We start from the raw sequence: 26,237 nt of genomic DNA on the forward strand, positions 1-26,237 counted from the left end.
TTTGGGAGGCTTTTCAATCTCCGCCGGCTCCTGGGGCACTTGGTTTTCAGCTGTGTGGTTAAGTGTGTGTGTATGTGTGTTTGTGCATGTGTGTGTATGATGTATGTCCACGTGTGTTTGTGAAGTGCATCCTTGGGGCTACATTAGCTCTAGATCTGTCAGTTCAGACAGGATGCCTGCTTTGCCTCTCACTGTCAAGAGTTTGCTGTCTGTGCGCACACACACACACACACACACACACACACACACACACACACACACACACACACACACACACACACACACACACACACACACACCAGAGCAGAAGAGCCGATCCAAGCAACCAGGGTATAAACACAATTAAGTGTATAACATAAAATGGTTGTGGCATGTGTCAGTGTTGAACCTGCAGTCAGCGTCTTCGTATTCTCAAGGTTTCTTGGCAAGTGTACTTCAACAAGCCGGAAATATGGACACATGAGGTTTTTTTGGGTATTTTTTACTGGATTCATTTTCCCCTCATGTCTGTCTGATACTTTGTCTGCAGCAGCATCAAATCTAATAATGCTTTGAACTCGACATCAAACAAATCGTCGGCACCAGCTGAATCGTTATTAAATTCATGGTCTCATTATATGGTCTGTTGTTCATTTTGTCTGGGTACCCAATTGTTCTCTAAAATGTGGTGGAGTATTTTTTTTGTGTGTCTGTGTGCGCTTCTATGTGTGTGTGGATGCGGTGATGAAATGGGAAAATCGGGATGAAGTGAAAGCAGCGGGGAATTGAAGATGTGGAGAGGGGAAGGGGGAAGATTCTCATTTGAGATAAAAATATACTCCTGCAATTTCTGAGCACCCAACACACACACACACACACACACACACACACACACACACACACACACACACAAAACAAACCTGTAAATAGCTGATCTGGTGCTCTGAGGGAAAGTGAAAACAAAATGTCATCCCCAACAATGAAGGGCCACAGTGTTGTTGTTATTATTATTATTATTATTATTATTATTATTATTATTATTATTATTATTATCATTATCATTATTATTATTATTATTATTATCATTATTATAACTACTCAGGCTACCCATTAAAAAATGCTTCATGGACTTCAATTATGTGAAAAATTCTAAAAAAAGAAAAAGTAGGATAATATGCTATTGTAGCTTTAAAAAAAGCTAAAACTGAACCCGAGATGAACAATAAATTCCATATCACAGTACACTGTATCCTTCAGATGTGGGCTGATGCAACGTGGAAGACATACACAAAGAGAAATCAGATAAAACACGATGATATGCTTTTGACTGAAAAGAATAAAGAGGTTTGCAGTTCCTTACAGTATAGCTCTTCATAACGTTGTGCTGATTATGTCAAAAGTCTTTTTTTCATCTGTCAGTGGGCAAGAGAGAGAAAAAGAAGAGGACTTGCCATCTGCAGTATAAAATAACAGGGAATATACTGGTATTAAAATAGCATCAATACAGATGATCAGATGTTGTTAAGAAAAACTACAGCAAAAATGATGAGGCTTCTCAACAGTGTTGACAATCTCTCTCGGTTTCTCTCACCTTTTTCTGTCAGCAGAAATAGAAGCAGAAAGCTGCCATGTAGCTTTACGTGTGTGTGTGTATGTGAGTGTGAGAGAGACAAAATAACAGGCAAGAAAAAAAACCCTGCTTGACAGCTGTTCTGTCATGCTCAGATAAACACTGCAGATTCCACTTCATCATGGCTGGGTGCTGGTTCACTTTGGCTCAAGTTATCAGGTTGTACAAATGTGAAAACCTTATCAGATGCCTGACACCTGATACCTCAACCTTAATCTCACCCCAAAACATGGAAATGATCGACTGGCAGTCCAAGCGTTTGGTCACATCCTGGCAGGCAGTTGAGTGACAAAGAGGAAGGTCTCTGAGCTGCATCAAATGTCAGAGTTTGTGTTTTCACAGTCTGACGGCCACCACACACGCCCCTGCTCTGCCCAGACACAGAGGTGCCACCTGGAGAGCAAACAGAGAAAACAACAAGAATCATAATCAAGTCTGGATATTAACAGATGCAGTTATGGTTTGTGTAGAATTATAAAACACCATAGTGACGTGAAATCATGTAAGTTTCACCATCTTCGACCAAACAATTAATCGATGATTCGAGAAAATAACAGATGTTGCAGCCCCACAAGAGAGCGTAGCATTGAACCCAAATTGCCTGGTTGAACAAGCCTGCAGGCCAGAAGTCAACTGTTAGTTGGTTATATACAAACTTACTCAGTTGACAACACTGTGAATCCATCCACAAGCACTGCTACATATTTTTTCAACATTTAAAAACAAAATGTAAAGTGAATCATGGAGAGGAATTGAATTTTTGGTTTTGTCTGGTTTATTTTTGTAGCTGCTGTTTCTACACAGACAGTCCAAGCTGTCTATCAGTCACTTTATTTTAAGAATAAACTTACCATCCATGTTATCTGTCTTGGAGAGTTACAGATTGACAGGTCTGTGCTCAAGCGAATAGGCAGAGTGAAGCTACTGCAGTTAGGACAAGACAGACAACATATCCACTGGTTTGTTTGTTTCAGTGTCTGACAATGAACAGAGGACACATTTAATGGTCTCAACATGTTCCCTAACATCTCAGTTTGTCCTCCTCCCACTGTGTCAGTTTGAATGTTCTCCGTATCCGCCCACCTTTTGTTCTCAGCATGGTGCCTGTCTCTAAAATGGCAGATTTCCAGCGACTTTGGTTAGAAATCCTCTAAGGCTATGCAGGAGATGAGGTGTAAACTGAGGTGTGATGGAAAAACTCCTGCTGAATGGGATTGTTCAGCTCTGAAAAAGTCGCCTTTATCGCCCACTGCTGCTGTGGCGGCAAGGACAATATTAGCATGAGGAAAACAGACATTAACATAACAATGAAAACATGTCAAGTTACATGGAAAGGGGGGCTGGGAAAAGGTCAGACTGCATGATTCTGTCAACTGTGAAGACTCTCCCTCTAATAATAGCATGTGTGTGTGTGTGTGTGTGTGTGTACCTGTGTCCATTCATTTGTCTGAGGGTCATAAGCTTCCACAGTACTGAGATACACCTGACCATCATAACCGCCCACAGCATAGAGACGGTCGCCAAGGAGACAAACACCAACAGCATCTCTGCTAATACTCATGGGGGCTACTGCCGTCCACACATCTGTCTGAGGATCATACCTGTACAAACATACACACACAGCATACGTATTAGTATGTTACATTTACTTTTTTCCACACCATGGCCCACAGTATTAAAGGATAATATTCAAAAAGTTTCATGTTTGCTCTCTTTTTTCTGAGAGCTAGATGAGAAGATCAATACTACTCTGATATCTGTGCTTATCTAACATCTTGGTGAGAAAGTGAAAAAGCATATTTCCCAAAATATGGAACAAATTCTTTTGGGGGTTCATAGTATCAGATGATCAGTTGTTTCCGATAGAAAACGTTACCCGACTCATAGTTTGAGCACTTCTATGACTTGCACTGGCATGAAACTCTCCTGGTCATCAATTCAAAATATGAATAACTGCGTTATCTGGTTCTTTAATTAAAAGTTGAAGGCACAAGACTGTGCACATAAACATTTTGGGATAGAAGTTGACTACAACTAATCTCTCAAGGTGCATTTCAGCAAGAAAAAACTGATTTTACAATCTTAAGAGTCAATTCAGTTTTATTTTGGCAAATATGGCTCTGTGTTTTGTTTACAACTTCAACAATTTCCAAGTCTGAACATAGAGACAATTTGCCCTGGTGTTGTGTTATTTAAAAGTCATTTCCTAGCTGAGGCTCATGGGTCTCGTAGTTTTCTTAGCCATCCCCCATGCCAAAATCAAAGACAAAACACGTTTTCTCAAAAACGAAGCTGAAATGAACCTCTAAAATAAACCTCTAGGATCAATAAATCATCCACTAAGTTTCTATGTTAATCATTATTGACAATGAAAAATTTGAAATGGCAATACAGAATGGCGAAAAACATTTTTGAAACCAGTAGCACTTTTCCTCTTTGTAACTCCATGCACATTGTTTGCCCCGACCAACACATCTGAAAACATCACACAGACTGCATCAAGGTTTACTGTGATTACCTATATTTTCTATTTTATGTTAATTTGAAACTGAATTCAGATTTTACCTATAGGGAACTTAAAACATACATCACATGAAAGACATGTCAAATACAACACAAATCATATAAAAATGAGAAACAAAAGTACCAAACCAAAAGTTTTAATCAGAGCACATTGGGCATTGCAAATAAAAATCTATTTGATTTGCAGTTTGATTCATCCGACATGTTTCCTTTACAAAATGGCAACAGACTCACCTCTCCACACAGTCACTTAGCCGAGAGGCCAAAGATGAGGCTGGAGCATCATGACCTCCGATGGCATACAGGAAGCCGTGCCATGTGGCTACACCCACACCCCCACGACGTTTAGCCATTGGAGCACATCCGTTCCACCTGTAGATGGAGGTCAGCAGGTTTTAAACAATCGGAGAGAAAAAATTAAAACGATTTGTACACTTTCTACCACATTAATGTGAAGCAAGTCAGGTCAAAATCTCTGCTCTGCTTTATTTTATGAAATCTAATTTATTCAGGATCATGTATAAGAAAATAATCAAGTGGAGACTTTAATGAATGCAGTTGATAAACAGAAGTTGTTTGAATGTGGTCTATTCTAACACCCTGAGAGGGTTAGCTGTCTCCTTTGATCTGAGGGCAAATAAGCACAGAGACGCTTCACTGGAAAGAACAGCAGACAGATAATAAAGCAGGAGACTGCAATTAATTCTGGTTAAATGAACTCCCCAGTCCCCGACCTGTTGGTGTGAGGGTCGAAACACTCCACTGAACGCAGGCAGGATGAGCCGTCACGACCTCCGACTGCATACAACCTGTGAAAGAAAGAAGATAGTGTCATCCCTCTGGACACGCATGCACACACGCACGCACGCACCCACACACACACGCACACACACCTGCAACAAAACGCTGCACACATTTCCAGACTCTGGAAGTCCCATTTCAATTTAGTGACACCAAAACAGATGGTACAAGGGGGGGGTGTGTATGTGTGTGAGTGTGTGCAGGATTTAGGCGACAAAGTAAGGTGAGCAAAATCAATCACCCAACGCTCTGGGGGCATCACACTTCGAGCCGTCACTCAGCGTGTGTGTGTGCATGTATCCATGGATGTGGAGTTACGAGGGCAAAGAAAGAAGTGTAACAGAACCAGTCGAGCAAGTAATGAGCTCCATCAGGCGAGGAGCCCGGAGAATACACAACACATACACGCACACTCACAAACACACGCAGCCACACATACACACCTACTGCTGGGCATGCTTAGCACAAATCAGTTGTTTCTGTATTAATTACCATCTATAAAGCCTTTCTCTGTAGCGTTTCTCCGAGGCACTGAATAATAAAAACAATGGCACAATATTGCGGGTCTAATAACTCGCTGGCTGCTGTAAAAATTCAGGGCAAGTGAGGATGTTCAAGCCTGGAACTTATCAAATCCTTCTATTAGTATGTGCATTTGTGCACATGACTGACTGTGTGTGGTCTTATGTGTCAGACTGTGAGTCACTTTTTCCAATACGGTTTGATATAGCAACAGAATATTTACACCAACACACCTTCACTATTTCCTTTATCCTCCAAACTCATGGAGATTGAGTTTTTAATATGTTCTCTGGCATTTCACACATGACAAGTCTGTATTTCTTCTCCTCTTAGGGCTTAGCAGCAAGACCAAATTTGTACTGTACTGTTTCAAGCAGTCTAGCACTAGCACTGAATTTGACCTAATTGACTATTTCTGGGATTACAGTGATCATTATACAAATGTGGTTACACGGCTCTATTTCTGTACAGTGTGTACAGTAGTTTTTTTATGTATAGCAAGCAAAGTGGCTTGCAATAAGTGCATACAACATCCAAAAAACAAACACATTTTTTGAGCTCACTTACTTGCCATTGAGTACAGCTACTCCTACAGTGCTTCTGGGTGTTGCCATACTTGCAACAAAACTCCACTGGCGAGCTTGAGGGTCCCACCTGGTAGGGAGAGTGCAAACAGCTTCTCAGTCCTAACCATAATAAAAGTGTGGCAAACCTGAACTTCTAAAATTTGCAATTGCAACAAGTGACGAAATAAGCAAAGCAGTCACTTCATCTTCCATCAGCAACAATGAAAATAGTCTCAGTTACTGTGAATGAGCTCCTCTTTTTTTTCAACAACATTGTACCTGGTTACTGGTTTATTTCTTAAATGTCATTTTTCAGTGATGTGAACTGTAGAAACAAAAGCTTCCTTTTGTATTGGGCTGAAGGCCAAAATCTCAGATGTTTATCTCTGAAAACTTCAGCACATAAAACCAAAACTCTCTGCATGGCTGGCTGCCACTAAATTAAAAAATAAAGCAACCACTAATGCTCAGCCAGCTGTGCATAGAACTCCCTCACCTTTCTACTGTGCTGAGGTAGCTCCAGCCATCATGTCCTCCTACTGCGTACATGGGCCCCTCTAGGACAGCCACACCTGCGACACACAACCACATATGCATGATTAAATCATGGTAATTCACCAGAACAATATCAGCTCGGACAAGCTCATAAAACCACACACATTAAGTACAAGAGGTGGGAGTTTTTACTGTGTGTGAAGCTACAGCCAGGGTTGGCATGCAGAGTTAGCAGCATGTTGACACCTCTGTACTCAAGGGATTTATCTGCCAGAACATCTGTGCCGCCAGATGTGTGTTTGAATCCCCACCTCCCTTTTCACACACACACACATGCACACATTTATAAACACAATAAAGCACCAGCACAGCACGCCTTCAAATGTTGTCATTGTAAAGGTAACAGCTTACACAGTGGGTGGAGAGACTGTCCTTCAAACAAAACAATTGAGTTAAAGCCACTCTGCTGAAGTGCCCTTGAGCATAATATTGAATATTGACCTTACTGCAGAGGTGCTGTTTTGTAGTAGAAACTGACCTTTGGCTCTACTGTGACAGGAAGAAAAAGATCCAGCAGGGATCAATAAATATCACAAAAGATTGAAATATCAGTAGTGTTTTTCTTTAAAACTGCACTTGTATAATGACACACTCAAAATTAAAATATCTAATACCAATCCTCTGAAAAATATCGGTCCGATTGTAAGCCAGTGAATTGCAATCTGTATTGACACTCAGGAAGAATTAAAAATAAGTTTCCATTTATCTTTTCGAGCCCTTTACAGTTCATGTAAACCATATTTGCGTTCGAAATAGGAGGCTCACCTAAGCCATGCCTGTGTGTGGACATGGGTGGCATGACGCTCCAAGTCTTGCTGTGGGGGTTGTAACACTCCACAGTGTTGAGGGTCTTGAGTCCATCTCGGCCTCCCACCACATAGAGACGGCCGTCGAGGACAGCTACGCCAAACTGAAGTCTCCGTCCGCTCATGGTGGCCACCTGCCTCCACGTGTCCTGACGCAGACAGTACTGCTCAATACTGGTGGCACCTGGAGAGATAAAAAAAATACATGCACACGATGTGAAAGTAAAACAGTGGGTCTTGTGTAAGGGGATGTATGCTGATCTCTGGCTTTGTGCTTATGTATGGAGTAAGAGCACCAGGTTACATCCTGGTCTGTAAGATTTTTTGTTTTTTATCTGTACTGTCACAGTGGACATGGCTGTAACATTAAATTATGAGGTAGGTGCTATTCTATATTTTCATTTTTGTTTACAACTGAAATAATGATGAAAACACCAAAATCAACAATGTGTTTGTCTGTATCTCAAAACTTTCTGACTGTTAATGGCACTAAGCCCCATCTCTACTGATGAGTCACAAATATATTATTTCATTTTTTTTAAGAAAGGTGACATAATGTCTTAAAACAGCTGGGCACTGCAGTTTTTAGCAAACATTGCTGAGACAGCAGCAAATAGTACATTTCTTACTCTCTATTCTCAGCAGTAAATGTGATAACTGGACTGATAACAGGACTGTGTATTTGGGATTGACTCAAAATACACTACAAAGCCCAGTGCAACTGTGTGGCTCATTTACATGGCACATGGCTTGCTACACAATCAACACTTTTCAGTAGGACCAATTAATTCAGCTTGTTAATTCAGCCAGTTTAGGTGTTTTCATGAGATTTGGAAAAAATAAGTTTTATAAGAATGACACCAGCTACTGAAAACAACAATAACAAAAATGAAAAAAAGAATGTAAGTTTAGGTTTTTCCATAATCATGGAGATGTTTACGCTGAATTATTGGTTATTAATTCATAACCAAAAGAAAAATCTGATCTGTGAAATTGAGTTGTTAATGATACAATATACATAATATATATTAAAAAGTGTGTCTGGTTGTTTGTCGGTTCATGCAAGTGACTGTGCTACCTTTCGTGGCATCCATGCCACCCACAGCAAACATTGCCCCTACAGTGGCCTTGCGTGGCCGGGTGCGTGGGCTCTGAAGCAGGGGCCGGCGCTGGGGCAGGAGATGATACTTCATCCCCTCCATCAGCAGTCGCTGACACTCCACACTGTCCCGGAGAAGTAGGTTGGTCTCCAGATCTGCTAAGAACTACACACACAGGGACATGTAACCACTTCTATCAACGAGCAGATGACACAAATACAGGGTGTGTAATGCGGGTATAGGTCAGAGTGGGTTACGATATTATCACTGATTGCGATGGTCTGAGGGTCGAAAGAAATCCGTTCTCTCATTCATTGATGGAGAGATTAGATTAGACCAGCAGTCATTAGTGTTCACACAGACACACACACACACACACACACACGCACACGCACACACACAGCCAGGGCCAGCAGCATGAAGCACTTCAATCTGCTGGTCTGTTCCTTAAAATACATCCACAGGAAATTGCAGTATGTGAGAGAAGCAGGGTGGTGAGAGGCAAGTTTTCCCTGAAGGCTAGAATTACGTGATTTACATTTAGATAGGTGTGTCTGTGTGTGTTTGCGTACGTGTGTGTGTTGACAGAATGGAAAGTCATTTGAAGTTTCTAGGCTGTGTATGTATGTGCGCCTGCATGTATGTGTGTGTTGGCTCTGAAGTCAGTGGGGACACTGCTAACATTCAATCACAAGGAAACAAGTGTAATAGATGATATATGATAAAAGACATGCTAAATTATTTCTCCACTGTGCTTTCCTGTATAATTTCCACCTCCAGAAAAAGAACGATTTGGCCCAAATAATTCAACTTGGTCAGTGAATATAAAATCAATTTTCTCAGCTAGAAATGGAGAGCGTAAAGCAAGCATGGTAAATGGATAAGTAGCTTACCCGCCAGGGTGAACCCACGCTTCCATTGCATATAATCACAGAGGGACAAATTAGGATGAACCCTATTGCGGCACTCATTTGCGTATGTGTGTGTGTTCTTGGGAAGGACACAGATAGGGAAAAAACCTGTTTGTCCTCTCCTGTGCTATTTGTCCATCACACTGAGAAGAACTGAATGTGGAGGGCGAGATAAGAAACAATCCTGCAGGCGTCCCACCGTCTCCACTTTGTCCTCTCTTTGTTGTGCTCCCCTCTCTGTCAAAGCTCACACTCCAATAGCGTGGACCTACTTATGACAAACTCCTTTACTGATAGAAACACAGCTCCTCCCATATTTTTCATATTTACTCTCATCTTATTTCTCTTGCAAGGCATACTGCTACCAAACACCTTCTCCATCTTCAATATGTATGCGCATGCTGCCTTTGCATCTTCCCCACCACACACACACACAAACACACTGGAACTGAAATGATTAGTTACAGTAATCGACAGAAAACGTATTATTATTATTTATTAAGTAAAAATGCTAAACTTTCCAGCGTCTCAAATGTGAAGCTTTACTTTCTTACTTTCTTCTTTCTTCTATAATAGGAAAGTGAATATCTTTTGGTTTTGGACCATTTGTGAGATAGCAAAGCAAAAAAAAGAAATTAAGACAGCCTACTAGGCGGTGAGAAATTCTAATGTAGATAATGAAATTTTTCTAATATTTTCTAACATTTTATAGAGCAAATGATAAATCTTGAAAATAATCAGCAGAATTATTATCACCAGATTAATTATTTCATTAATTAATTAAATAATTGTTGCAGTCCTAAAACACACACAAACACACAATTACTGCTTTGTAAATCTGTGTGGTGCATATTGTCTCATTTCCCTCCAACAGATGTTCTTCTGACTGAGATTAAACCATGTGTGTTTGTGTGTGTGTGACAGTGGTAATTGGGAGTAGGGATTAAAGGTAATAATGTGGTGCACTGACATCCTCTTGATGAGTAATTGCATGGCGGCCTAGATAGAGAGCTGACTAATTGGTTGATGAGTATTGATCGGTTGTCTGTGTGAGGTTTATTTCTTGCTTTATTGGCATTTCACAGCTCATAAGGCTGCAAAATGTTAATCCATTTGTCAGTTTAGCATGGTGATGATGATGGCAGCGGTGGTGGCGGTGGCAGGGTTGCACATGGCCCATTGTTAAAGGTTGAATCAAGCCTCATCTCTGTGTCTGTCTTGCTATCCGTCTCTGCTCCATCACGCTTCACTGTTCCCTCTCTGCCATCCATCTTCACCCCTGATTACATGTTACAGCTACTTGTGATTTCAGCTGACCGGGGCAAAACCATATATCTGAGGTGTTCATACTGTGTGCTATAATGATGTATAGATGAAGGCAGAGGGGGAGAGAGGGAGAGAGGGAGGGGGCACAGCAGGAGCTTTAACTCTTCGTTTCTTTATATGTAGCAAAGGAAATGACTGATGAGGGAGATGAAGAGAACAGATACTTTAGCTGCAGTTAAGAGAGATATCACGGTTAATTAAGATTTAAAATGTGTGTGTGTGTGTGTGTGTGTGTGTGTGTGTGTGTGTGTGTGTGTGTGTGTGTGTCTGTGTGTCTGTGTGTGTGTGTGAGTGGTGAGTGTGAGTGTGTGTGTGTGCGTGTTTGTACATTCAAAGCCCAAGGCAGTAACTGAGGTTCTTCCCAGCATATAAATGTCTCAGCATCACATTACCAGTCAGATACCCTGCTACAGTAGCTACGAAGGAGAGAGAGAGAGCGATAGAGGGAGGATGAGAAAGAGTATGGCACGCACCACACACACACACAAGCACACGCCTGACAGGGTAGTAGTTGTGATATGGATAGTCTCTCTAATTGCTGGATAGTGAGACCGAGTGAGAGATGGAGAGACAGACAGAAGCAGCAGGATGGAGAGAGGACAAATTTGGCAAAAACTCTTACTATACTCTTACTATGCTACGAGAGATCTGAAGAACAGGTGAAAAGATTAAAGGGGAACTCCACTAATTTCACACATCAAAGCCTGCTTACAGATCTTGAGTACTGCATAGGTGAAGAAAAAGGCAGCGTGTGTGTGTGTGGGCTGAAGATAAATTTAAATAATCTGGGGGAGTGGAGGAGATAATTATTGTCATTATCAGTTAATCGATTCGATTTGATTATTTTCTTAATCAAATGATTACTTATTTGATCTACAAAATATCAGTAAACTGTAAAAATGACCACCACATTATCCTAGATGGTGTTATTGAATGTCTTGTTTTGCATCATAAACAGAACAAAACCTGAACATATTCAATTTACTATCATGTAAAAAAAACAGCACATCTTCATATTAAACCTGGAACCATCACATCTTTGGTATTTTCCTTTAAAAGTATTACTGGAATGACTTACTAATTATCAAAATAGTTGCCCACTAATCTGCTTTTAATCAACTAATCAATTAATTGACTAATTGTTGCAGTTCTAGTTGACTGACAGTGCTTTTTTGTTGTTAATGAATGTAATCTTCATGTTTTCAACATTTGCTTCTTGGCAACATACAGTATGGACTTATTATCCATTCAGCTGATTCAGGGGTGATAGAAAGATGAGGAAGAGACAAAAGGAAAACAGAGACAAAGGCAGCTGATAATGTGATAACGGATATGTGGTCACAGGATATTAAATCAGGCAATAATTAAAGTGCGATATGCAAAAGAGCTCTCACCTGTGGCTGTAGTAGTGGCAGCCGGATGTGACCAAGCAGCAAAGGCAGGTGGCGTTGCCGGGTGTTGGCGTCATGACGGACCCAAGTTAGCAAAGAGGTTACCACGGTTTCCTCATCGGGCACGTTGATGTCATCAGAAGTGAGAAGCCTCTCCATCTCCTCCACTGGGAGCAGCAGGAACTCCTGGCCTCCGACCACCTCCAGAAAGTGTTCCTGGTGGACGAGAGAGAGAGAGAGAGAGAGGGGGTGTAAAACTGAGCGGCTGTAAGAGTAAAGAGGAAAAGAGACAGATTAGTTTCAAAAGAGTATGGATGAATGAATCATGAACTGCAGCATAAAGAGGGAGGTGAGAGGATAAAAAAAACAATAGGAGGATTTGAGTGAAGGGAGAAAATGGATCAAAGTTAGGAAGGAGAGAGACAAAAGGAAGGAAATGAGGGCTTGAGAAAGGTCAGAGGAAGATGGATGAGAAGAGCTGGAAAAAAAAGGGGTCTGGATAAGAAAAGGTTGGAATAAGTCAGCCGTATCGAAAAAGAATTTGAATACACATGAGGTAGAAATGAAAACCAGATCCTTTTTTTTCTTTTAAGGTAGGTATTTTCTAGGGTAAAGATTAGAAAAAGCAAAGAAATCTGATTCCCAAATTAACAAAACATTAAAAAAAGCATTTCTCTACCAAGTCCATCTATTGTATAGCTCTGACACGTAGGCTATAATAATCCTATGAGCTGTGTATCTGTGTGAGAGAATTACAGACACAGGCAGACAGTAAAACCCAGATGAAGCCACCTCAATGACATAATTACCCCAGATTAAAGTTGAACAATAATCCACTTACATAGAGAAACAGTGACACTGACAGAGACAGACACAGAGGGAGGCAGGCACGTAAAGACGGGAGAGAACAAGAAAAGAAAAAAAGAATGATCCAGTGGATGAAGAAGCTATTTCACAGTCACCATAGCAACCCTGTGAAGAAAACAGCCATGGTGATAATGGTATGTGGTGTGTTGTGAGTGAGGAACCTTTTTGTTACAGAGAATAACATCAAGACTGGAAAATGACCATAGTCTGACTGGGGAATATGAGGTAGGGAGGTGGATTGTTGGGAAATGTGAAAGCATACGTTTGTTTTTTTCATATTGTTTTATTCAATCTACATCATTGTTTTCAGGTCTATATTTTCCCAAGCTGTCATTTCATTCATTTTCTTGTGGCAATCACTAGAAGTATAGCAAACACCCACCATGGTGTAGGCGTGAGCGGCCGTCTGCAGGTCATGGCAGCCCTGAGCGTCGGCGTAGGAGCGGATGCCAAGACAGTTGGAGGGGTGGAGCTGCTTCATGAGGAAGGAGCAGCAGGCCTGAACCACAGACGACAACTGCAGCAGACAAGAGGCTGAAAGGAGAGACTCTATGGTGTCCTCCCTCAACTCGAGACGGCCTGGAGGACACAGAGATAGCATGTAGACGTAGGACGATAAAGACTACGAAAGACTATTTATCACAAAAGGGCTATGTATTAAAATGAGTCTGAAATGTATTATTTAACAGGTTTGAGATCAAAAGTAACAGGCCCATCAACACAAGCAAAAGCTCATTAAATCTAACACATTTTTCGTAGAACTGTGACCTAAAATGAAACCATTTACCGTAGAAAATGTGATTGCAGCTTGAGACAGCTTCCTGGAGATGTTAGCTGTTAACAGCAAATCACATTTTGAACCCACAATCTCAAACCAAAACCTACTGAAGTTGTGACCTAAATGGATTCAGTAATGTCTACAGAGATAAGTCATTACATTAAGTTCACCCACTACTAAAATTAAAGCCCACACTGTGATTTGTGTACAGTGCCCTTCCCCAACATCACCTGCATTGAGGCAAAAATATATAGGCTATGTACACTGTACATGAGATTTATACTGGAAATTGGACCTTGCACTTTTAGTCACTGTTAGGTTGATGGTATCAGCCTTTGACAGGTATGGCTGGAATTATTCTTGATTTTTCTTTTTGACTTCCCTACCATTTCTGTAGCAGCAAGCCCCAAGTCCATTTACTGCATCTGAAAACTTTAATCTTTAAAAATGGACTAGATAGATTCAGTTTTTAAAAATGTCTCCATAATTTCTAATTTATTTAACAAAATAATTTTACTCAAGCATGAGTAATTGTGTACTTGATGGGGACCATACTTGTAATCTTAAACACTAACCCTCAGCTGCTGATTAATACACATGTTATGCCACAAGTGAGGATTTACTGCAGCACTATAGTATCAGTCTACATCACAACTGGGTACAGGTTCAGCTCAATCTCTGACTCATTCTGTCATATCTGTATAAGTTGTGTCTTTCCATTTACTTGATCTGCTTTATCTCTAAACTTTTGTCACGTCCTGTCTGAACATGGTTATACTTTTCAATCCATAGAGGACAATGCAGCTATGTTTTTCCTCCTTCAAAAATCGAATGTAGAGTTAAGCATCTATCTTCTTGTAAAAAACTAAATCTTGTACAATGACAGACAGCATGCATCTTAATGCTGTAATCAGTCGTGACTTCTGAAATACAGTACATCTGACCGCACTGTAATACTGGTTAAATAATCATTTGACCAGTCTGACAACTGTCAATTTATTCAGTTCAATTCAAAATACTTGCTTTGTCCCTCAAGGGGCAATTTGAAGAAAGTGACTTTGCAAATAAAAGTGCACACATACTGGGATTTCTTCCAGAGGAAGAGCGGAGCATGGCTGCATGTACTGATCTTTTTCTAATAAAAATAGATAAGTGTTTCTGTACCTGTGTATGCGTACTGCACCAGGACCCACAACGCATCCGGGTCAACCCCCTCCATCTTCACCTCATCTTGCTTGGCCTCCCGCACATCACTGGTGAACATGGCCGCAAAGTAGTCTGACACGGATGAGAGAACCAGTCTGTGAGGAGAGACAGTGTCAGGCATCAGTCAGAGAGGACAGACAGCTGTAATGGAGAAACTTAAGAGTGCTTTGACCTTGCTGACAGCACAAGTCTGGACTGACAGGGAAAAAATGCAGAACAGACAGGGATAGGGCAGCCTGGCAAAGACGACACAACATGAAAACACAAACTTTTATGATCCTGAAAATACATCACAGAGCAGATATAAATATGAATGACCTGTCGGTGATTTAAAACCATGTCAAGCCTTTATTACAGATAGTAGAGCTGTAACAGGAAATGAGAGAGACGTTGCAGGAATGTTGGTGACAACCAGACAGTGTTTATTCTTTGTGAAACATATAAAAGTCTATGACTGCACGACTAAAGCTAGAAAAGTGTCTCCTACTATTACCTGCCAACAATCAGGACCAACTCTGTTCCTACTCAGGCTGCACAATGATAGTAACATGTAAGGGCTGTTTCAGCTTTCTGTTAGTTTCAAAAAACAATACTGATTGGTCAGAGCCTAACACACTAGAGTAAAGTGCACTTTATTTTATTTTAATTTATTTTATGGTTTTTATTGCATATTTATCATAACTTTTATTTCTCCTGTCCATTTGTCTCATTTTTGTTGTGAAGCCCACTTAAGCAAACTTAAGTGGGCTTATAAGGTTTTGATGGTGTTGACTTGACTTCACAGTTCAAACATGTGACAAGCCATTTCAATTGTAGTAGTGCAGCATTACAGGAGAAGTGTGGGCTAGAAAGTATAGCAGAGGTGTCAAAATAAATTCAGCAGGAGAGTTGAAGAGAGAAGATGAATCATACATCAGAATAATGTCACTTATAGACCGTCTGTGTTTTTTTGAGCATCAAACTAAGCTCTGGGACTTTACAGCATCTTAAGGAGGGGCATGCTGACATGTTTCCACTCATTTACACAAGACTCATTAATGACACTGTCATGGAGCACGTGATTGTCTTAACATAGTGATATTCTCTAAAAAGTAATGTTTTAAAATAAGAGGAATGACCTGAGGGTCAGTAATGTAATGTAACTGTAACATATAAACTCCACATAATGTTTGTCTCCTTATTTCATACTGCATCTCTACAGATCATTGTTTCATTGTTTCCTGGCTCTACCCTGTGAGACAAGTGTTCCTTTTTATTTCAGACACTTTTCATTTGTTTAGTTACTTTAGCTTTCACTATTTGAAGAAACACTTCTTTTTTTTAAACACCTAAAGTGACCAAACATAATGATATAAAAGGAGACATAAACCCAGCTGGATCAAGTCCCTTCAAAGCACTACAAAAACTTGCCAATCCGTGCAGTCAGAGAGGAGATCAATTTGCATGTGTCAATCACAGCAGCTGAGCTCATGGAGAGAAAATGACAGTGAAAAAGAGAGAGGAATATGTTTAACATTAATCCCACATACTGAGGTAAGGGCAAGACCCCAGAGGTGGACTCTTTGTCACATCTCACAGGTGCTTCCTTTTATTATTCCAATTTGTCAATTCGTTGATCTCATCTTCTGTTTCTGTTTTAATTTGTTATTTTTCTAAATACTAATGTATTGAGGTCCTGGGGGACTCAAAAGCTGGAACCATTTATTCTATTTATTGAGTTCATGTTTGCCATGGGTCCTAATTTAATGTATCACACACTATTAAGGGGTAGTAGGGGCACTCTCTTTGTCAAGACTTTAATAATAATGCATTTTATTTAAAAGGTGCTTTTCAAAGCACTCAAGGACACCTTACAAGGCACAATTAACACAACAACAGTACATCAAACAATATATCAGGTAACATTTAGTGCAAAGATAAAGAATAAATATGAATGTGACTACAAAGTGCATTAGTACAATAAATAAACAAGAATGTGTGATTACACTTAGTGGAAAGATTGTACTTGGGATAAAAGCTTCAATTTGTATTAAATAAAAGAATATATTTTACACAATATGCAAATGAACTGTAACTTTCCTAAAAATAATTATTATCTGTTTTTTTCCAGCTGACACTAATTACAATCACTAACAATGTTTTTGGAGAAGAAATAATTTAGCACTTTGCTATGACGGCTTTTTCTTTCAGTAGTTTATTCTTGATGTTCAGAGACCCTAGTTGGAAGTCCCTGTATGTAAAATATGGTGGCAGGATGAAAGTTAATGGAAGGTCAATGTCCAATTTAGAGGCAAGAGAGCCTGAGAAGAAAGATGAGTGGCATAATGGAGAGCAAGCCAGATGAAGGACAGAGAGGCATTATCCTAAGGTCACTTGTTAAAAGATAATGAATTCCCCACCGCAACAATCCATTATCCTTTCATGTTACTGTGAAATTAAACACACACACAAAAATATTTAGTTAGTAAAAAAAAGGGTGTTGTCCTGTTCTAAAAATGGCTGATGATGAGTAAACTGATCATGATCAAGCTCACGTTAGAGCTCTATTTGATATCATCCGAACAGATTTTCACCTCATGTGTGTATGTACATGTGTATAGTCTCATCACTGAGTGTGAAACTCTCTCTGACACACGCACGCACACGCACACACACACACACACACACACACACACACACACACACACACACACACACACACACACACACACACACACACACACACACACACAGACGCACACCATTTCCACTCCTTAATTTTTCATGTGGGTCCCTGTCTGACTTGCTGTGAGCGACGGAGGCTATATACAGCACAGGGTTATTTACACACAAACACAAGTGAGCCGTGCTGAAGACAGAGACATGACAGGCTGTGTGTCACGCTGTAATGGAGAGAGTACAGAGCAGACAAAATGCTAGAGAGAGGAGAGCATGCAGGAAACAGAAGAGTTGGACTCAGGAAAAAGCAGGGCAAGAGCTGGAAACTGAACACTGTGTCTGTTTGTGTTTTAATGTGGATGTACTCCTTGGTACAGAGATATAGTAGTGGAAAAACAGAGAGGTGGAAAAAAACAGCAGGAGGGGTGGTGAGAGAGGTCTCCTGATCTATTATGACTTTTCAAAAATGAACATGCCTTTTTGCACGGAAACATGCACATAATGGTCCCAACATGCATGCCCATTGATCTCCCATGAAGGTATAAAGAAGTATAGAAGTCATGCAGGTATACTGACTAAAATAAGTAAAAGTAAAAAAAATAGACTTGCAAAATAGTGTACCTCTATGCATTTGTATAAGATGCAGCCCCAGAGACAAAAAGTATAATCGTGCTGTACTTCTTTTAAAGTAAACACACTGTAGAAAGAGCCTCAGGTTTGCTCAAAATGCACTGCTTGCAACAAACTCAACACAAGAAATATGCAGCTGTATGCTATACGAGTGGCCTATTCAGCATGTAGGGTGCATTTGTTTGTGTGTACATGTAAGACAGAGAGAGACGGATAGGAAAAGGTTCTATGTTTTCTTCCCAGAAAAGCACTTTTATCCTACACATACAATAAATCAATTGCAAAACAAAACAACTACTTTCGAACAAAGATGTCTTACACCCACCCCCTCTGCTGGCACACAAACACACACACACACACACACACACACACACACACACACACACACACACACACACACACACAACTTCAGAAGCCGACACACTCTTTCACAAACACCATTAGGATTCTCATACAGCAGGGTCTTTTGTTTGTCACCATCTGTGCCTGGAGGACTAAATTAAATGAGGCAGAAGAGGAAGGCAGAGAGAGAAAAGGAGTCTTTCTGGCGGTGGAGGGCCGCTCTTCTCTCTCATCCTTGTGCAGATGGACCCCAGTGCTGCACCGGTGGCCACTTGCCCAGAGAGAAACAGCAGCAGAGCAGGACAGAGGGGGCTAAGAGGTGGATGACACATGTGTGTGTGTGCATGGTGTTTGATGCATGGTTCAGAGACTCAGTTGACACCATGCGATAACAGAGAGACTACACAAATAAAAAGGGGACTTTTATGAGTGTGACTGTGCTGTGAATGATTCTGACTAAACATTCAGAGTGCAGTGTGTGTCATCATGTGTGTGTCTGTGTGTAGTCAGAGGTTGTGATAAATGACTCAGTGCTGTGTTTAAGCGCTAATGCTCCTGCATACATAGGCAAAGGTTGGGTGCACATATTATGGTTTAAGGTATATCGTTTGATTAAGAATAAAGAATTATAAAACAAGCAAACTTACAGAAATTTAAAAGGAAGGGAAAACAAAAAAACATCCATATATCCGGTTCCGGATCCGCCCCAGCACTTTTTCCTTAGAGCCCAACCAGAAATGACCTCCAAGTGCATTTTTGCTATGTTATTATTTATTTATTATTTGTTTTCTTTTAATTTTTTCCCTTGGTTAATACTCCCTCTTATGCTCTCTCTGCCCCTCTATATCTTACACACACGCACACGCACACACACACACACACACACACACACACACACACACACACACACACACACACACAACACACGCGCTCTTTCGTCATTCTTGTTGTTATTGTTGCCTTTTTTCGCTCTTTTTGTTTTGGTTTCTTTGAGCGTACTTGTCATTTTATGTTATTATTGTTTTATTGTTGTGTGCTGTTGTATGAACTGCTGTCTGATATGTACAGTGCTATGGAAAGGAATTTCTTCTTGGGGACAATAAAGTCTAAGTCTAAAAGTCTAGTTTTCCCTATTGTCTTGGCTCTGTCATATGTGTTGGTATAATTGTGTATCTCTGCGTGTGTGTTGCATTTGTCGATATGTTCTTGTGTATAGACACAGTGCGTGTGCATAAAAGTGTAAAAGTGTTTAGTGACAGTGTTTCCAACGTGTATGCTTCAGAGTGCACCCAGTAAGTGTTGAGAGAGTGGAGACATATCTGACCCAAACAAATATAACATTTTTACAATATGTGTAAAAATATGTTTAAAACAGCTTTACAGACTCTACTGAAATTATATTCAAATTATACTCCTGCCTTTATTTCCTACAGAGATCACTCTTTCATTCTGTCTCTTGGATAATTCTGATTAATAATGGAGGAAATTCATTAACTACAACTAATGATTATAGTCATTATTGATTAATCAGCTGATTATTTTCTTGATTTATCGTCTAGTCTATGAAACGTCCGATAATAGTAAAAGAAAAGCCTGTTATAATTCCCCACAACCCCATGAGATGTGTTGAAATGTTTTGTCCTATCTACAGTCTAAAATCTGCAGATATTAAGCTTACTATCATCTACGACACAAAAAGCTTCAAATCTTCACATTTCTGCAACCAGCAAAGTTTGGGGATTTTTGTTTAAAAAAATGACAAAAACAATTATTTGATTATCAGATTTGGATTTGGACTTCAGAAAAAACATACAATCTGCAAGACATCAACTTGGGCAATAGGAATATGAAAAACGTTCTGAACAAACAATAATGGAAATAATAATTACCTGCAGCCCTAAACATGTATTCAACATCACAGTCTTTGCTGCACATATGTGACATTTGTGTCTCTCTTTGCTCTTACCGGTGTGCAGGTATCCGCCTGTCTCCAGCCACCAGTGTAACATCACACAGCTGCCGGGACCTCAGGTAGCCCTCCATCTTGCGGAAGGTGATGTCTGCATGGGACAGAGCGGTGAACATGCACTCCTCGGGACACACACATGGCTCCATCGATACACATGAGGACAATGTGGCACTGCTGTTGGATGTCCTAGGCCCACACAGTGACAAGTGCACAAAGGTTCACACACACACACACACACACACACACACACACACACACACACACACACACACACACACACACACACACACACAAGGACAAACACACAAGGACAAACAGACAGAGGAGAAGCTTTGAGTGTGTTGATGCTGATTCTCTTTTGTTCAAAACAAAGAGACAGATGTGTGGAAAGAGCTACGCCAGATGCTCTCTGTCTTCCATGTGCCATCTTTTTCTTTGCAATGCTCTCTCACGCGTATTCCCACTCTCCTTCACTTTTCAACAGGGTTACAGTATGTCGCCAGAAGCAGACAAAAGCTATTTAATGGTCCAATTACTAGGGGTAAATGGCCAGATAAATTTAGCCCGCTTAAAAGAGAAGCTGCCAATTAAATAGCTGTGGGAGCTGAGCCCGTAGGACGTGCAGTAATTTACTCTGTTCTCTAGCGTTACTCAGTTTCCTTATATCTATACCAACAATGGGAAATGAAACAAGATTTTTGGCCAGGATGGCTTAAACATCCGCTATTCTATGGTGGATGTGTTGTAGCCCAGGGCTGTTATGCCTTATTCTTCCAGTCTGAGCTGATGAGGTGTGTGATGATGTATGTGTGTATGCGAGTTAGTGTGTGCATGTGTTGAAGATAAGCACTGAAGTATAGCCACTGTACCCAGTGAATCATTTAATTTATGAGAGCCAGAGCTGTACTTCCATTTTTAATTCAACAGCCGTGGTGGCAGGACTGGCCCTGCAGCACAAAGAGATAAGAAATGAACCGATATTTCTCATTTCACCTCTACAGTCGTGGGGAAATCACGCTTGCTCACGGATGTGGAGATATGTGTGTTTGTATCCAAAGCCTAAGCTGCTGCAAATCAAACAACCCTAAATTGCAATTTTCCACACGCATATTCAAACATGAGTTTGCTAAACACAAGCTAAACACAAACACACAAACATACATTCTGGGAATTAATTGGAAATTGCTGTTTGTAAACACAAGATGATTTGAAATACTAAAATGTCGACAGTATTATCAACAGGAATATAAACAAATCTGTGCTCTTTCCAGGTCCACATAATACAAAAGACATTTAGAAGCTGCTCTGCTTCCTCTCTGATCCACTTTCATCATGTGTGTTTGCACTTCAGTTACCAAATATTGTCATTCTGTGTACTCTGTATATACAGCATTTATTGCATGTGTATTCCTCCTAAAAATCCTTCTTATGTTTTCTGTTGTCTCATTTAAGGGGTTTTCTGTAGACTTTTTCCTTAACCAGTTTATAGATCACTAAACCTAACATTATATTTATTCTGCTTTAAACTATATGTTAAACTATATGTTAAACATACAAAACACAATAATCAAAACGAAAAGAAAACAAACAAACAAAACCTAAAAAAGGAAAAGAAGAAGACTAATGGTATACAGTTTGGTCATAATCAATATTTAAATTAACAATGGATCACATGACAACTTGTCTTCATCAACTCGTAGTGATGAACCAACACAGAATTTTCACCTTGTACTATCTACAAACTTTTACAGCATCTTTCAGGTCATGTTTTGGTTCAATCTCACTGCTCCCATCAGCATCGTTATTAGCTGCTCTAATGAAACAGCAGACAAAGGGGGCGAACATAGTGGAGCATTGATCAGCTGACGAGCCAGATATTTGCCTAATAAGCTGGTGGAGACCAAAACCAGAGTTATAAAGAGTGAATACTGGACTTAGATCTGTTAGATGGACAGAAATATATCTGCTGGGTGTGTGAATAGGCAATGTTTTGGTAACAATTTCACCATATTAACTTAAAAGGTGGTGATACTGTCAGTGTTGTGTTTCCAGCCTCTTCCAGCGACTCCCAAAATGGCCCAAAAAAAAAAATCAGGTATTGCAGGTTTGAAGATCTCTGAGGCAAATTTGTGATTTTGAACTTCATAAATTAAAGTGACTTAGGTCTAAAAATAATCTGACACACTGTTATAAATAAAACAACGTTGTCGTAGTGGTGTGCACATTCAGGTTTGCGTGTGTGCTGTTGCTGATGTGATGTGTGATCTTCTGTCTATCTCCTGTCTTCATTTTTATATCTTCGACTAATCTCATCCATCACTCACTCCACTGCACCTCAGACCATCACCCCTACATCCATCTTGGCCTCAGTTTTCTCTCTTCCCTATCCCATTCTAACCCTCCATAGAGGCTTTTTGGCAAGCTTTACTGTCCTCTGGTGTGTGCACGTGTGTGTGTGTGCATGTGTACGTGTGTGTGCGTGCATGTAGACTTATGGTGTGGCTAAATACAGCCAGAGGAGATGGCTTTGAAGTGGGGGAACGCTGCCTTCCAGTCCCCTTAATTGAGCCTGGCAGGCACTCAAAATGGACAGAGAGAGAAAGAGAGAAAGAAAGAGTGTGTCTGGGGCGAATCAACACCATGCAGCCAGATTTTTTAAACCCCTGCACCAGGCAAGGACACTCACACAACCGTCGTACTGTCTCTCTCCCTGCCTCCCTCTCTCTCTCTTACATACACACACATACACATGCTCCCTCGTGATTAACTATCTCGCCTGATTAGCCTGTGGGCTAACAGCTAATGCAAATTAAACTTAGTTCTGTAAGCTGATATACGACATGATCGTACAACCACGGTGCCTGCTTGGTCACATGTTACATCCTCCGTGACACACATGCAAAGAAGAAAAGAGAGGGCAGATGAATGGACAAGGGTGGGCACAGACGAACACGGGACAGAAGGAGAGAGTGAGTGAGAGAGACTGAGGAAAGGCACACCAGGATTAGAATGGGGGAAGCTGGGTGGGGTGGGGTGAAGTGAGAGAGAGAGAAAGAGAGAGAGAGAGAGAGAAAAAAAGAGGAAGGGATGAGTATAGCCGAGCCGAACCTCCAGCCACACAGGAATTCTGTATGTGTCCCTTCCCATGAATCCCACTGGGGGTTTTGCCACCCGTGTTCTTGGAGTATCACATTGTACACAGGATCTCTCAAGAGGGAGAGGAAGAAAAGCATACAGAAAGACACACACATACATACACACATCACAAATCATACACCCTCAGATCTGAACATGTATGCAGCAGAAACTACTCTCTGTGTTGGTATGGCAACCATAACATGTGCAAGAACATGACTAAATGCATGTACTATACATCTGCTCAGGTTCCCAACATAATTTCATCTTTGCCTAGTGTAATGCAGCTGGTGTGTATGTGTGCATTACCATTAGGCAGAAGTAATTTTCTATGTAAGCGCTGCCAGATCCCCATCATCACTGAAGATATGACATCAAGCCTTGCATAACAATAGATATTTTTAAATGTATCTCCTTCTTTGTGTTTCTCTCTTTCAGTCTCTCACTCCCTCTCTCATACAAACATACACCTTTGTAGTAAATATAACTGGGGGACAATAGAGCTTTAGACATTAATCGATAACAAGATGCATGTGCATTTGCGCCCATATGAAAGCTGTTTTTGAGAGTGTGTGTGCATGTGTGTGTGTGTGTGTGTGTGTGTGTCCCTGCCTGTCGCATTAATCATTTATATTTTCTGATCTGTGCCCTGGGAACGTGGAGCATGATAGGAGGCTTTCAGCTGCATCATTATGCCACATTATGCCAGAGTAGTAAACACACATAAACAGACACTCACACACTTACACGCACACACACACTGTTTCAGTCTTTACTCCATTACATTTACTGCTGCATCATAATAATGACATACTGTGAGCTTAAGAGGAGTTGTGATGCCCTAATTGCTTTGTTATGCTGTCTCCGTGGCAACTATTAATTAAATTCCTTTTTCACACCACTATAGCTGATGGATGGCCACACTAATGCAACACATCACATCATGCATGCATGTGCACACAAAACATGTAAAGGATTGTTATTCAGAGCTGGAGAACGAGCCTTGGAAACAAAACAGTATAAATGTCAAGTGCAGTATGTAGCTACATGTGGCGCTTAGCCCTGGAGTCATATTGTTAATTTGACTCTGAAAATCCCATATTCACCAGAGTGTACATTTCTGTTTATGTTTGTGTGTTTGTCTTCCAACAGAGGCTGCATAGTGAAGCTCATTAGGAGGTTGAAGGGAGAAATCAGTGAACCACATGCTATCCCAAAGGTACTCAGCCATCATTTTCTCTCTGCCTCTTTCAGTCTGTCTGTATGTAATGAGTGACCCTCCACTACCACATCCTGCCTGTCTGAACTGCCTCTTCTTGCTCAGTGAATCCCCTATTCACTTTTCAGCTATTTTCAGCACATTCACAGTTTCCACCTGTCACTAGTCACTGTGCCTAAGGTGCACATTATGATTCAGTGAAGTGACAGCTAATATCAGTAAATAAGCCGGAAAACTGATGATTGAATGTGATTCATCAAGCTGCAGTTGCACTCCTCTGGTTTCCTGTAGAAGTAACTAACACAGTCTGTGCACAAGTTCTTCACTTGCCCTAACTTTTTAGGGGCGTGTGAATTTCAAATTCAACAAACTAAGTGGCCCTTAATGGTTCTGTCTGTGTAGATTTTGCTCTATTAATTTCAGTTGAAAAGTCTTAAAGCAGGTATATAACCACCCAAACTCCACCTCCATCTCCTACCTGCATGAGCTGGAGTCAGTTTCCGGGTGGTTGCTCTCCTCGGTGCCCGGTGGCACTGCCGACGCCGCCTCCTCAGCCCCGGGATGAACGGGGGGCTCGGGCACCAGCTGGGGCACCGGGGCTTCACCGGGAGGGTCCATGTTTGTAACTGGGCGAGAGCGCCGATGAGGCGGCGGGGAGACCCAGGGCAGCGCCGCGGCAGAGCTCCTGCACTCTGGCTGGCTGAAGGAGCGGGGACAGGAGCTCCCCGTCCCTCCAGCTGCTGCTCCTCCTGGACCGGTCCGACTCCCCGCCGGATCAGCAAACTTTCTGCCGCCGCTGTTACAAAGATTAGACCCAGCGCTGCCGCTGGCCACCAGACCGCTGTGACTCCCCACGCCGGGGTTTACACCGGAGGGATTGGAGTTGCTACAGCCGCTAACTGAGGGTCCGTCTCCGGGGTTGCCTCCCGCTCTCCTCCCGGCGAAGTAGTCTCCTAGCGGCGGAGAGTGAGGCGGAGGCACCGCAGGGTGACCGAACCACCTCCATCGGATCCTGAGGATCTGCTTTACATCAAACTCCTTCCGCGAGGAAGAGCCCGAGCCGCTACTCGACATCCCAGGGCTCGACACGGAGGAAATGGCGGGGAGAGCCCGTGCAGCTCTGCCGGTAAAGCTGGACACTGTATCGTACGCGTGTCTCTCCTGGCAACCGCACGCGCATTAACCGCGACTGGAGGCAGTGAGATGAGTATAGTGGAGTATATGGACAGAGTGAGAGAGAGAGAGGGAGAGGGAGAGGGAGAGAGCGAGAGAGAGAGAGCTACACAGAGTTTTAACGTCAGTGCCTAAGCTTTTCATGCACAA

General features: G+C 41.3%; 1 protein-coding gene across 1 annotated transcript; it reads right to left on the reverse strand.

The window, feature by feature from the left end:
- Nucleotides 1–1,945: 1,945 nt before the first annotated feature.
- On the reverse strand, nt 1,946–25,988 carry klhl5 (kelch-like family member 5). The gene is made up of 13 exons (XM_053337014.1): nt 25,393–25,988; nt 20,558–20,746; nt 14,920–15,056; nt 13,360–13,556; nt 12,114–12,326; nt 8,461–8,647; nt 7,342–7,566; nt 6,518–6,593; nt 6,023–6,109; nt 4,867–4,941; nt 4,367–4,504; nt 3,039–3,210; nt 1,946–2,002 (listed from the first exon to the last, which is right to left on the reverse strand). Exons 1-13 carry the CDS (start codon nt 25,986–25,988, stop codon nt 1,946–1,948), a joined length of 2,349 nt encoding a protein of 782 aa, XP_053192989.1.
- Between the last annotated feature and the right edge of the window lie 249 nt (nt 25,989–26,237).

Source organism: Scomber japonicus, chromosome 2 (genome assembly GCF_027409825.1).
Source record: "Scomber japonicus isolate fScoJap1 chromosome 2, fScoJap1.pri, whole genome shotgun sequence".
Classification (NCBI taxonomy): domain Eukaryota; kingdom Metazoa; phylum Chordata; class Actinopteri; order Scombriformes; family Scombridae; genus Scomber; species Scomber japonicus.

Excerpts from the sequence above, each read along its gene's own strand:
- klhl5 (XM_053337014.1), bottom strand. The coding sequence starts at position 25,988 with ATGTCGAGTAGCGGCTCGGGCTCTTCCTCGCGGAAGGAGTTTGATGTA. Across the intron at positions 8,648-12,113 it reads TGCCACTACTACAGCCACAG|TTCTTAGCAGATCTGGAGAC; the intron begins GTGAGAGCTCTT and ends CTGTGTGTGTAG. Across the intron at positions 6,110-6,517 it reads TACCTCAGCACAGTAGAAAG|GTGGGACCCTCAAGCTCGCC; the intron begins GTGAGGGAGTTC and ends TCTCCCTACCAG.